Here is a 14,782-nt window from a genome sequence, read left to right as displayed (position 1 = left end):
TAATCACGAAACTTCTAAGTATCGGAGTGTGGTGTCGTCTTGACTTGCATTATCTGTCTCATAGGTAGATGTGGCATCTTCTCTGGAAGTACTCTTCCTCCATCCAGGGGTGGTATCTTTAACTGGTGGAGATGCACAAGGTAATGTATCAATTTCACTTGAAGCTTACTTGTAGTTTCAGGCTTGGTCAAGCGCGATACAAACCATGTAGTAGGAGTCCCCCAAGTCGCCGAGCTAGGGGGTCTGCTGAAAGAGGTGACAGACAAGGTAAGCAATCAGAGCTCCGACTGATTGTTCACCTTCTCCCCATCTTGCAGCAGCATGAAGGATAAAGAGAAGAAAAATGAGAAGAGATGATATGAGATACTTTTGCTTTTGAAGAAGTAACTTTCCACAGGCTTATTCTTGAACTGAGTTGGAGGGTTTTCTGGTTTCCTCCAGAGTATAAGGCCGACTGAAGAATTTGAGGGTCAAAACAAGTCCATCAAATCTAGAGTACGTTCCACCCTGCTGATATGGGATACTTTTGCTTTTGACAGAGTAATGGATGTATCGGCACGTGTGCTGTTACGCTTGTCTCCACATGCTTCCTTGTATCCTTTGCACTTGCCCTATCTGTTCCTCAAGCAGATGCGGAATCTTCCCTCGAAACATAAGATGATGAAGATGAGTACTCGAGAGCAATGCCAGGTAAGTAATCAGGTAAGGGGTTCCAGGCAGTCAGTTCCTGGCTGGAAGCTTGATTCCAAGTGCTGACTGATTGCTCTCTTTCTCCTTGTCTTGCAGGTAAAAACAAGGCCAAAAGAAAAAACAGGGAAAAAGCATGATATGGGATACTCTTGCTTTTAACCCTGATGATATGAGATATTCTTGCTCTAGTATAGCTTGTTTGCAGAGGTATTATCGGGGGGAAAGAAAGCTGAATATTTCGAAAGGCTTTGTTGGGAGTGCCCTCTCAGATATGATGAAGGGTTGAGCATTTTTGCAGGTCTGCCTGTCCGTTGGGGATGGAGGTCGACATATATAGGAGTCTCCCTAACAACAAGTAGTAATGCTATTCCTTTACCCTGCTTGGTCATAGCACGGTAGTGGGAGCTGCCAGTTTCACATGTTTTAACTCTGTCAGAGCACTTTGAAAAAGTGGTCTGTGGTATCTGGCTCTCGAGATTCGGAGAACGATGCCTCTTCGATTTTTGAGAAAGCAATCATGCTGGGGGTCTGACTCTCGAGATTCGGAGAGCAGTGTCTCTTCGATTTTTGAGGAAGTAATCATGTTGGGAGTCTGGCTCTCGAGATTCGGAAGGCGGTGCCTCTTCGATTTTGGAGCAAGCAATCTTGTTGGGAGTGTTGTCTCGAATGTGAGTAAAGGTTGGACATGTTTGCTAGTCTACCTTGCCACGAAGCACAAAGGTTGACACACAGGGACTTTCCAATTATCCAGCAATGGTACTGTTCCTTTACCTTCTCTTCGATTTTGAGAAAGTAGTCATGTTGGGAGTCTGGCTCTCGAGATTCGGAGGAAGGTGCCTCTTCGATTTTGGAGCAAGCAATCTTGTTGGGACTGTTTTCTCGAATGTGAGTAAAGGTTGGGCATGTTTGCTAGTCTACCTTGCCACGAAGCACAGAGGTTGACACACAGGGACTTTCCAATTATCCAGCAGTGGTACTGTTCCTTTACCCTTGTGGGTAATAATATGGTAGCTAGACCTTCAAAATTTATGTGTCTAAACTTTGTTAGTGCTGTTTCTTTGCTATTCTTTTACCTTTCTTGGTCAGAGCGATGTAGTGGGAGCTGCAAGCTTCACGTGCTCAACTTTGGCAGAGAACTTTGGCAAAGTGATCTGTGGTACCCATGAGTTATTGTTGCGTGTGGGAAGTGGGTGATTGAATAGTAAGATTCATGTGCTTTCTACTTCACCAGAAGTCTTCGACAGAATGCCCATAATTTCTGCAAAGCTGAGTGTGCGTGTGACAGGTGCTGACAAGGCTAGAAAAGTAGGTGCCTCTTCGATTTCTGAGATCGGCCCTCGTGGTCTCTGAGCAGCCCAACTTTTGAGAAAGCGAGCGCCTCTTCGATTGATTCGGAGAACGGTGCCTCACCGATTTTTGAGAAAGCAATCATGCTGGGGGTCTGGCTCTCGAGATTCGGGGAGCAGTGTCTCTTCGATTTTTGAGAAAGTAATCATGTTGGGAGAGTGGCTCTCGAGATTCGGAGGGCGGTGCCTCTTCGATTTTGGAGCAAGCAATCTTGTTGGGAGTGTTTTCTCGAATGTGAGTAAAGGTTGGGCATGTTTGCTAGTCTACCTTGCCACGAAGCACAGAGGTTGACACACAGGGACTTTCCAATTATCCAGCAATGGTACTGTTCCTTTACCCTCTCTTCGATTTTTAAGAAAGTAGTCATGTTGGGAGTTTGGCTCTTTAGATTCGGAGGACGGTGCCTCTTCGATTTTGGTGCAAGCAATCTTATTGGGAGTGTTTTCTCGAATGTGAGTAAAGGTTGGGCATGTTTGCTAGTCTACCTTGCCACGAAGCACAGAGGTTGACATACATGGACTTTCCAATTATCCAGCAGTGGTACTGTTCCTTTACCCTTGTGGGTAATAATATGGTAGTTAGACCTTCAAAATTTATGGGTCTAAACTTTGTTAGTGCTGTTTCTTTGCTATTCTTTTACCCTTCTTGGTCAGAGCGATGTAGTGGGAGCTGCAAGCTTCACGTGCTCAACTTTGGCAGAGAACTTTGGCAAAGTTATCTGTGGTACCCATGAGCTATTGTTGCGTGTGGGAAGTGGGTGATTGAACAGTAAGATTAACGTGCTTAATTATAATTGGCAACACATCATTTAGTTTACAAATTTAGACTCCTTACGTAAAAGAATAGTTGTTAGAGGCAGCTAGCTATAGCCTTGGATTCGTACTGTCTTCTCCGTCAAACATTACTTCAAGAATAGTCACAAGAAACTACACTTCCTTCAACTACTCGTCCAAGTCCCCCTCACTATTCCTCAAGAGCTGGATGGGTTTCTCCAAAAACTTGCTAACAATCTCACTACTCTAAATCCACCGCTAGCATGCTTTCCTCGTCCGATACTTCTGAACCCTTACGTAAGATTCTTCAACTTCTCGTCTCCAATTCTACGACTCTCTCCGCAGATGCCTCCAACCTCTGGATTATAGCAGAAACTTCTTTCTCCAGCTGTTTATCAACATACTTTCTAGTCCTTGTTCGCTCAGGCTTCGAGAGAATGTGAGCGTCCAACTCGAACAAAGTTTGGTAATCACTAACAAATTCACGTTGAGTAGATTCTTGAAACTTGACTCTTTGGAATAGGCTTTGCGGCATGATGTGTTGTGATGACCGAACCGGCCTTACAAATAAGGTTATGGCGATGATGGCCTGGTGGTGCAATGGAGAATGGCATCGGCAGAACGGCCATTTTTCCTTTTCCGGTTGCATGGTTTTTGTAGGTCTTTAGTTTGTTGAAGTATGTAGTAGGCTAGTAGCGAATTAGCTAGGGTGGATTAGAATCGGTCACTTAACCAAACCAAAACAAAAACTTATTAGAGCCGGTCAATAAAAACGATTCACAATTATATTTTAAAAACAATACTGTTACTCAAAGCATGAGCAGTGGCAGAGCCGAACTTTTTGGTGAGGAGGTGTTTGGATCAAAACTTGAACTTTGGGCTCAAGAAAGGAGCTGGCCCAAAGGGATGCCTAGGGGAGAGCCCGGCCTAAGCCCAGCCAAAGCCCAGAAAGCAGGAAATGGCCTTTTCTGACTTGGTGCAGCTCATGAAGACCACTTGCTTACCTACCCAAAGGCCAAGTGGTATAGACTGACCAACTACACAGCCCATAAAGTACTTTATGGTGGCAGTACATGTAAAATAGCTGATGAGTCATCACCCTTCAAACCGCATTCGGGCAAGGTTGCTGCTACAGGAGACCAAGCCGAGTTGTCTATATAAGAAGAAAGAGAAACCAGGAATAAGGACACTCAATCAAACAAACAAATGCAAGCACAAACTCTGCTCAAAGCCAGATTTGCCTTCAAAACGAAGTTGTAGTCAGCCCAAGCCTTCATCCCTCTCGGGACAAGCCTTCATCCCTCGCGGGATAAACCTTCACTCAAACCCTTGTAATAGCTCTGCTACCTTGTTCAACCTTCCTGTAGTATCGATTCATCTTTTGTAATCTCTCTCTCTCTAAAGCTTTCAGACCCTTGATAAACTATAAAGATAGGAACCTGCAAGACGACCAGGCTTGCCCGACAAGGTTAAACCTTGCCCGACCTTCTTTGTTTTTGTCTTTTCATTCATTAGCCTAGCAATATGTTGTATACTTCCAGTTATATTCAAGTTATTTCTAGCAAGATGACTATTAAAAGGCTTTCTCAGTACTCGGATCCGATTTGAATATATCTTCAGTGTTCAAACCAGATCCAAGTCCTAAGCCCTCGGGCATGTAAATCTGATTAGTTAAAAGTCCTTGGCCTCAAGGCATAAAAAAGAACCTTATGTGGACTTAACCCATCCACGACAATCCTTGATAAACGAGAAGTCCGAAGTTACTTGGGACGCAAGTAATCGACCTACCTCTTAGTCTTATTTCTATTACATTATGATTATCATAGAACGCTTAAGCATGGAAAGGATTCTGATAGGAAGCCTCAAGGCCTACACCTAAGGCCCTACGAAGGCACCTATTTGGATTCATTCCGTTCTGCGGTCTAGATTGTTTGAGTATAAGAACGAACTCTAATGGGAAACCTCAAGGCCTACATCTAATGCCCTACAAAGGCACCTATTTGGGTTCATTCTACCTCTCAGACTCGGGTAATCAGAAGTATAATAGTTATAAGACTCATGCATTCACGAGAACAAATATGATGTGCTCGAGCACTGGTTTAGTTATTGATATGAAGCCTCAAGGCCTACACCTAAGGCCCCACAAAGGCACCTGTCATAACTAACACAGTTTCTCGGGTGTATACATATATACAACCAAAACTCGACATCCATTTCACATCTGCCATATTGAAGATGGCAGTGACACGCCTGAGCACCTAAAAGTTAACCTTGATTGTGAGCCTCAAGGCCTACACCTAAGGCCCCACAAAGGCACCTCTCAAAGTTAACTCTGTCCTTCTCTTTCAGCCTTGCCCGACGAGCCTTGCCCGACAAGATTTGCCCGACGAGACTTGCCCGACAAAGCCCGACAGTGAAGCAGAAGCCCGACAGCAGCCCTCCACCGGCGCCAACCTCCCGGGGAGCTGTGTGCTCGTCGGCCAGGAAACATCCCCGACGGAAATTCCTGACGCGAACAGGAGGGGCCTCTCACAAAGGATTTTTTTTTTAATATAGTATTTACAAATCTATTAAACATCATGTTAATTATATATATATATATTAAAAGTAATCAAATGTCCAATATAACATGCATAGATAATATTACATATTCACAAAAATTATAATTGCCCGCGACGAGTTTTTATGTTTTAAAACCATTGTATTATAACTTCGTCGCCTATACTATTAAATTCAATGAAGTTAATAAAAACTTTACAAACCGTAACTCTCATGTATTATATAGAATAAAGAAGAAACAATAGAGAACTAAAGAAATTTAAAACTTATTTGTTGAATACATTTCGAATTTGGGATGACAAATTAAACGTATGAGATTTCAACAAGAAAATAGGGGAATAGCTCTGGAACCTGACAACACTGTTAAAGAGTTTATAATGAAAACTGAAGATTTCTCTTCAAAGAAATGCGAAATATTGCTTTGATTTAAATGCTATTAATTTGTGTTAGGGAAATAAATAAAATACTAAAGTTAATTGTGAGATGAGATGTTGTAGTTATGTATGAAATTTTTGGAAAGCAGGACCTCAACTCTTCAAGCAAAAGAAAGACGCATAATTTCCTAATATATAAAAGTCAGGATGGGCCTAGGCACTCCCTCCGCCAGTGAGCATGAGTAGGAGTTCCTACTTAAAATTGTTCTTTGCCAATCACAGAACTTTGTGTTTACAATCAGAACCGTTTATATTATAAATCACTCTATCTCGTCTCTGTAAAAAATCAATATAACTAAGGTCGGTTATTCATCGAATTGTATAAAAACAGATAAACAGATTTGATAAAAGCATTATGAATCGTCGACGTATCTACTACAATAGATTGTTCAAACGACCTTGGTTGTATTCATTTTTTGCAGAGATGGTCTTTATTAAGTTATTTATAATATAAACAGTTCTGATCATAAACACAAAGCTCTGTAATTCAAACACGGAGAGTTTTGAGTATGAGTTCCTACTTATCTTTGAGTAGCCAAGCATTATTCATATTTTAATAGCTTATTGAAATAGTCATTGGGTCATGCTATAATATAATTTGATAGCAATTTCTTCTTAATAAATGATTTCCGCACCCTCATTTCCTGATACCAAAATTTCCTTTCCTTTTCCGCCCCTTCCCTGAACCTATTCAATTACAATAAGCCCATCTGTTCATGGATAGGCCCAAAAGAAAATTCATATTTCACATTTTACAACTTTGGACCCGCCTTCTTCCCTCGCTCACTTCGACACCTTCTCTCGCTCCCTCTGTGATATTCAAAATTTCATCTTCTTCTTCTGCCAGGCTCTTTGCATCCAACTCCGGCGACATGCCGACGCCAAATTAACAGTAACCATGCCCACCTTTCTAGTACTTGAACTTATTCTTGCATGTCCTATGCGATGTACTTCTCCTTTCAACCTCAGTCGATCACCACCTGCTTGATAAAATGCCTCAGCGAAGTTGGCCGCTTCAATGTCTTTGGTTACTTGCTTCTCTGGGTAGAATTTCTGGTGATTTTCGGGTAGTGAGTTGATTAGTAATTTTTCTTTGACTGGATAAGATGTTTTGTATGAAGAAATTCAGCTATCGGACAACTTCAGTTTGCCCATCTGTTCTTTATCTTCTACTTGCTGATGCTAGTTGTAGTGTAGCTCGGATATCGGAATCTCATCTTCGAGCTTATTCGAGTGCCGGGTCAGTTTGTGGGTGTCTCGGCTCTTCTTCTTTGGCCAAGTCAAAAGTCCGAGATGATAAACTTACACCTAAAGGAAGCTTCTTTTCGACTATGGCGGGAACAATCTTGGTCCAGGCTCGAGATCCGGCTAAGTTAACTGTGGAGATACAGAATGCAATTGATGAGCACAGACTAAGTGATGCTTGGAAGTTGCATGAGCAGCATATGCAGATGGAAGGGTTTCCTAGGAAATCCGTTATGAATGAGCTTGTAACGAGTTTCGTGGAAAGCTTTGATGTTCAGTGGCTGGAGAAAGCGTACGGGCTGGTAGAACATGCTATTGAGAAAAACAAACTTAATTTGTTAGAGAAGGAGACGCTGGTTTATCTGTCTTTTGGGCTTGCCAAAGCAGGATTACCTAATCCTGTGTCGACTGTTCTGAGAAAGATGGTAGAGATGGAACAGTTTCCCCCTGTTGCTGCCTGGTCTGCAATCTTGGCTTACATGTCTCGAACAGCTCAAGGGGCTTACCTTGCTGCAGAGTTGATTCTCGAGATAGGTTACCTATTCCAAGATAACAGGATCGATCCGCGTAAGAAGTGTAATGCACCTTTGATTGCTATGAAGCCTAATACTACTGCTTTCAACGTTGCTTTGGCTGGCTGTCTCATGTTTGGGACAACTAGGAAAGCCGAGCAGATCCTTGACATGATGCCTCGGGTTGGTGTCAAAATGGACGCTAACTTGTTGATATTAATGGCACAAGTATATGAGAGAAATGGACGAAGAGATGAGCTTACGAAACTTCAACGATACATAGATGAAGCTCACAACCTTACCGATATCCAGTATCGGCAATTCTACAACTGCTTGTTGACTTGCCATTTGAAATTCGGGGATCTAGATTCTGCATCCAACATGGTCTTGGAAATGCTAAGGAAAGCAAAAGCAGCACGAAATTCTCTTGCAGTAGCAACACTGGTATTTGATGCTGCTGGAAAGGGCAACCAGTCTCTTGGACCGGGATCTCTGTCCAGTAAAAGTTCAAGCTATGTAGAATCAAATGGTTGTGAAGAGAGTAGCCCGTTAGTATCTTATGATGAGTTTTCTAGGGATAGAAATTTCTTGGGACTTGAGACTGATGCAAAGGAAGTACTTGGTGCAGTGTTAGCTAAGTTGCAGAGCCAAGTCAAATTGGTAACAACTGACCGCGGTATCCTCCAACCAACTGAAAAACTTTTCGTGAAATTAGTCAAGGCGTTTCTGGAAGCGGACAAGACCAAGGATTTGGCAGAGTTTCTTATAAAGGCCGACAAAGAAGACTCCCCAGCATCCAACGACGATTCAGCTTTGGTTCATGTAATTAATTCGTGCATATCACTTGGATGGTTAGACAAGGCGCATGACCTTCTCGATGAGATGTTTTTGGCTGGTGTAAGAACTGGTTCAGCTGTATACTCCTCTCTTTTAAAAGCATATTGTCAAGCAAAGCAAGCAGGAAATGCAGCATCACTTTTAAGAGATGCTCGTAAAGCCGGGATCCAGCCAGACTCAAGCTCTTACGAGGCATTGATCCAATCGAGGGTTCTTCAAAATGATACACAGGGAGCCCTCCATTTGTACAGAGAGATGAAGGAGGCTAAGATACCAAAAGCTGGCCATCAGGAGTTCGAGAGGTTAGTACATGAATGTGCAGGGGACGGTGAACCTAAGTTGATGGTAAAGCTCTTGCAGGAAATCAAGGAAGGGCAGAAATCCGATGCTGGGGTTCACGACTGGAACAACGTAATCCATTTCTTCTGCAAGAAGAGACTCATGCAAGATGCTGAGAAGGCGCTGACGAAAATGAGAAGCCTCGGGTGCACCCCAAATGCACAAACATTCCATTCTATGGTAACTGGTTATGCTGCTGTAGGAGGAAAGTATACAGAAGTGACCGAGTTGTGGGGTGAGATGAAGTCCATTGCTGCTGCCACCTCAATGAAATTCGACCAGGAGCTCCTGGATTCGGTTCTTTACACCTTCGTGAGGGGCGGATTTTTCAGCCGAGCAAATGAAGTTGTGGAGATGATGGAGAAAGGGAAGATGTTTGTCGACAAATACAAGTACCGGACGCTTTTCTTGAAGTACCATAGAACAAGTTACAAGGGCAAGGCTCCCAAATTCCAGACAGAATCCCAACATAAAAAGAGGGAGGCTGCATTGGCGTTTAAGAATTGGGTTGGAGTTTGTTGAAGAGAATGCCTTTATTTGCTTCATACATGCCTCAATTTTAGCCTAATCAAGTTAATAAAGTATGATTTGCTTGCTTATGTCAATTAGTTCTTCACTCAACGGTCCACCACTAATATATTCCCTAACTTAACTACCTATGAGATTTTATCACAAAACGCCCTAGTATAATTAGGTATGAAACCACTCAATATAATATTTTGCGACAGGTTTTTGATTTTTCAATAGATTTTATTAATTCACATATTATAATATGAGTGAATGATATGTTGATTTGTCACAAACCTAAGGTATTGTAATCATACTAGATCGATTTGATATAATATAAGTGAATTAGTAATATCACACGACGATGTGATAATACGCTGAAACTTCTCAATATTAATCACGTAGCTCACTCAAACTATAACACATGAACTAGTAGCACTATGTGAACGTATCAAAATTAAGAATTTGAGAAAACCAATTGCCAAAATTATTCATCTCAAATTAGACTATTGAGTGAAGAATCTTTGTAGATCTTTCTTTTACAACTAAACCAATACCGTTTCACATTTTTATTCAACAACCCTTCTAATATAAAAGCTTTCATCAATAGAACACTAATCTTCATTAGAACATACTGAAAACATGTGAACAAACATATAATAAGTGTTCGTATTTAAAGAGTCTACAATAATTTATTGATTTTCAAACATAGGGATTAATCAGGGTAGTGGCAGTGACCAAGATTTTTAGAATAGTACTTATGTGATATTCCTTTTGTTTTTGAAAATTATTGTTGTAGTAATTGTTTGATCTCTGTTGGCTGCTGAGAAAATAAAGAAAATTTTTGAGTCGTGAAACTATAATTTTTCTTCTCCTCCTTCTCCTTCTCTTTTACTATTTTCGTGTTGTGATTGCATAATTTCTGTTTGGCAGCTGAGAAAATCCAAGGAACTAAGTAAAAAGGGAAAATGTTTGTGTTGTTGTGATGTATGATTCTTCTTCTTCTTCTTTATTTTTGCATCTATTCTGCTGTTTGAATTCCTCTGTTTTCCTTCTCAATCATAACTACGATTCTCCATCAACAATATATGTGAATTATACATTACTGCAAAGTTGTTTATATGCCTGTGGCAGCAAACTTACTGAAATTTGATGTGTTCGGAATTTAATTTCGCTGCGTGATGCAGAACCTTCTTGCCTTTTGCTCACTTGAATGCCGTGACCACCAATTTAACATCGAGAACGTAACAGATCAACCAAAGCAAGTACCTCTTCAATCTACTAAAACCATGTACAGCATGACATACAATGTGAATGGCTGAAGAAACTAGCTAGGCGCTACCCAGGCGGCGGATGGTAGTCATGTTTTTGAGATTGGCATTGCACTTTTCAATTAGCAATGGTTCGTCTTGTACATTTAGATTGTCACATTCAGCTTATCATTGAAATTATTATTTCGGTGTTTTGTTATTGTGGTTATGCTGGAACTGAAACATCTTATGTAAGACTTCGGAATGCAAGCTGGAACGGAATTTCCGTTTCCTCCATTGGCATTCCGAATCCAAATCCGTAAATTTCCGAATCTGAACATTTTATAAAAAGATTGGATGGTAATTGTATTTATTTTCTTCAATTTACTAAGTTGGATAAGGGATCCATATTGCCTAACACTCTTGTAGCCACCATCCTCCCATCAGGTTTAATTTCTTGTAGAGATTATGGCCCACTGAAGTTACACATTGGGCTACTATGTTCTAAAGCCCAATTATTGTGGACTTTCAAGTTCGAGTTAATGAGCTCTAGAGACCAATCGAACAATTTGAGGTAATAAGTTCTAGAGCCCAATTATGAACTATGAAAACCGTTTCTACAACACTCATCACGAGATTTCCTTAAGGACGAGGCTCAATAAATATGTATGAGCAGGGGTGAAGCTACATAGGAGCGAAGGGGGCCGACCGCCCCTCCGTTCGTCGAAAAACAAAGGCAGGAGCGATGCTTGAACCCCCCTGGTTCAGCCGGAAACTAGGAAGCACTGCGCTGTGGTTCTGAAACTAGAAACTTGCGCAGCTCCCTGCGCGCAGGGTTTTTTTATTTTAATTTTAAAATTCAGGCCAAAACGACGTCGTTTTGGGCCTGGTAAAAAAAATTAATTTTTTTTTTTGTAAACGACTTCGTTTGGGTCTAATCAAATAAAAAAAAACGGGGGGATCACTGGTCCCCATCCCCATCCCAATCCCACCCCGTTTCAATTAACCCCCACCCTTTTCCTAGATAACAAATCCCATCCCCCACCTTTACTCCCTTTTTCCCCCACACGACAAAACCCTCCCAGTCCCAGATTTAACTTTTCAAAACTGTCCCAAATCCTAGGAACACAAGAAAGTAGCCACCCCCACCCTGTTTCGTTGGTTGGCCACCAAGACCACTGTCCAGTCCATAGTCAAGACGCCACGCCAGCAGCTCCAAGTAAAATTTTAATTTTTTTTAATTTTTATTTATTTCAAACCCTAATTGATTAGTGAATACAAAATTTTGTTTAATTGATATAGGATTATAGAGTTATACATTATATGGTTATTGATTATAGATTATTCATATGAATACTATGATTATTGATTTTTTTTTTTTTGTTTTGAAGTATATAAAAGAGAATTGATACATTATATATACATATAGGAACTTGAATCACATATAGTCTAGCAAGAAAAAAAAAAGCTGAACATGGTGAAGACTTTTACATCATATTTACATTAACATAATAAACCCCAAGTCAACCAACTAAAACCCTCATTCAAATGCATTGTTGTTGTTGGTACAGATTAATTACATTCGTAGTCTACTCTAGGATAAAATTTGAATTCTTGATTATTCATAATTTCATATGATTGTTGGTACTGATTAATTAAATACGTAGTATACTCTAGGATTAAGAGTCTAAGATATATATATATATATATATTTTCTTTCGTTATACAGTTACGTAATGGAACGATACTATAATAAACAATGCTTAAATCCTTCTCCAAATATTCCGGATAGTCCTTCTCTTCCTTCAAATATTCCGGGTAGTCCTCCTCCACCTTCAAATATTCCGAGTAGTCCTCCTTCGAGTATTTCGGGTAGTGCACAACAAAGTGAGGTTACTGAGTTGGATGAAATATTAGCTAATCTTCCTGCAGACCCTGGACTGAGACGTTGAATGCTTGATTATCCACTCAATTGTCACGAAGCAATTCATAGATACTACCTCCAAAATGAACCTTGTCAACCTAAATCTCACATCATGCCAAGGAAAGCTAGCGACAATCGATGTTTTATCACATGTTGGTTGGAGTATAGTATAGTAAAAGATGCTGCATTTTGCCATTATTGCTATCTTTTTAAATATGATTTTGATAAAGCAGGTGGTAGTGGAAGTGATGTCTTCATTGAAAAAGGGTTTACAAATTGGAGGAAAGGACCCGAAAATTTTCGAGTCCATAAGGGAGGTGTTGGAAGTCTTCATAATAAAGCTATGCAACAAGCTAAAGACTTGATGACACAAAAACAACACATTAAAACATTTATGATCAAGCAAACTGATGAAGCTCGCGTTAATTATCACACTTTACTGAGGGGAGCACTTGATTGCACAAGGTGGTTGTTGCGACAGGGTTTGGCTTTTCGTGGGCACAATGAATCTTTGAAATCGAGCAATAGGGGTAATTATATATAGCTTATGCAATTTCTTGCTGATCATAATGAGAAAGTTAGGAAGGTTGTGTTTGAGAATGCTCCCAAGAATCTCAAATATACTTCTTCCGATATTCAAACAGATCTTGTTTGTGCTTGTGCTATTGAAACTATTAATGCAATCACTAAAGATATGGAAGGAACATTTTTTTCTCTCTTGGTTGATGGATCACATGATGCTTCCACTAAATAGCAAATGGCGGTGGTATTGCATTATGTGAACAAAAAAGGAGAAGCAATTGAAAAGTTTTTGGGTGTTCAACATGTCTCCTCTACAACTAGTAGCTCACTTGAAGATGCCATTGAGAGATTGTTTGCTACAACAAATTTGAGTATGTCTAAGTTACGAGGACAAGGTTATGATCGGTAATATGAGAGGTGAGTTAAATGGTCTTAAAACAAAGATTTTGAACAAATACCCTCAAACATTTTATATTCATTGTTTTGCACACCAACTCCAACTAGCTCTTGTATTCGTGGCAAAGGAAAATGAGGATGTTGCCAATTTCTTCATCAATGCTAGTAGTTTGGTGAATCTTATTGGATGGTCATGCAAGCGTGGTGATGCATTTAGAGAGAAACAACAAGAACAAATTCAGAAAGCTCTTGATATTGGTAATCTTGAAACGGGTAAAGGCTTAAATCAAGAAAGTAGTCTCATGCCTCCATGTGATACACGGTGGAACTCGCATTATGGTACAATATTTAGTATTATTGTTATGTTTGAAGTTATGGTGGAGGTGGTTGAATAGATTAAAAGTGATCGCAACCAAGATAATCTTGGTGAAGCAACTAGGTTATTCAAAGCATACAAACTTTTGATTTTGTGTTTCACCTTTTCTTAATGAGACTTATATTGGGAATTACTAATAAGTTATCACAAGCATTGCAAAAGAAAGATCAAGATATTGTGAATGCGATGACGTTAGTGGAAGTATGCAAACAAAGACTACAATCCTTGAGAGATGATGACTTTGGGGACTTGTTTCATGATGTAGAAAGGTTTTGTAAGGAGCATGATATTATCATTCCTAACATGGAGGATTTGCATTTTGTACCTGGAAAATCAAGGCGTAAAGCTCCAAAAATCACAAACTTCCATTACTATCGTGTGGACCTCTATTTTCAAGTCCTTGATATGCAACTAAAGGAATTGAATGATTGCTTCAATGAGGTAAACACCGAGTTGCTTCTTTGTATGGCATGTTTGAGTCCAGTGAATAATTTTGCATCTTTTGACAAAGCAAAAATTGTTCGTTTAGCCCAACTTTATCCTCAAGATTTTGATCATATGGACCTCATGAATCTTCCAGTTCAACTTGACAATTACATTCATAATATGAAGGTGCATAGTGAGTTTTCATCGTTGAGAGGAATTAGTGATCTTGCAAAAGAGTTAGTGAAGATCGGGAGGTGTGAAACCTATATGTTAGTGTACAAGCTTCTTACATTGGCTTTGGTGTTACCAGTTGCAACCGCTTTGGTGGAGAGAGCTTTTTCTGCTATGAAGATTGTGAAAACACCATTGCATAACAAAATGGGAGATCAATGATTGAGTGATAGCATGGTTGTTTACATTGAGAGAGATGTATTTACTTTTATTGATAATGAGCTTCTTATGCGACGTTTTCATGACATGAAACCTCGTCGGCAACAATTGTAATTTGTTTGTATTGATTAATTATGGAAGACATTACTATATAAAAAGATGTAGTTGTTGCCTTTTTTCTTTAACCTTGAACTCTTTTAAGTTCGTCCCTCCCCCCGAGAAATCCTGGCTTCGCCACTATGTATGAGGATGCAT

The 14,782-nt window shown here is 40.1% G+C and overlaps 2 protein-coding genes across 2 annotated transcripts; both read left to right on the top strand.

The window, feature by feature from the left end:
* Positions 1-6,466: 6,466 nt before the first annotated feature.
* LOC103448972 (pentatricopeptide repeat-containing protein At1g03100, mitochondrial) lies at positions 6,467-9,341 on the top strand. The gene has a single exon (XM_008388240.4). It carries the CDS (start codon positions 6,910-6,912, stop codon positions 9,256-9,258), a length of 2,349 nt encoding a protein of 782 aa, XP_008386462.1. The 5' UTR covers positions 6,467-6,909; the 3' UTR covers positions 9,259-9,341.
* A 2,888-nt stretch (positions 9,342-12,229) lies between these two features.
* LOC139189558 (uncharacterized) lies at positions 12,230-14,530 on the top strand. The gene is made up of 4 exons (XM_070808536.1): positions 12,230-12,440; positions 12,651-12,947; positions 13,444-13,608; positions 14,196-14,530. Exons 1-4 carry the CDS (start codon positions 12,230-12,232, stop codon positions 14,528-14,530), a joined length of 1,008 nt encoding a protein of 335 aa, XP_070664637.1.
* Positions 14,531-14,782: the final 252 nt, after the last annotated feature.

The sequence above is a fragment of the Malus domestica genome, chromosome 11 (assembly GCF_042453785.1).
Source record: "Malus domestica chromosome 11, GDT2T_hap1".
NCBI classification, from domain to species: Eukaryota; Viridiplantae; Streptophyta; class Magnoliopsida; order Rosales; family Rosaceae; genus Malus; species Malus domestica.
This window is presented reverse-complemented; position numbering and strand designations above follow the sequence as displayed.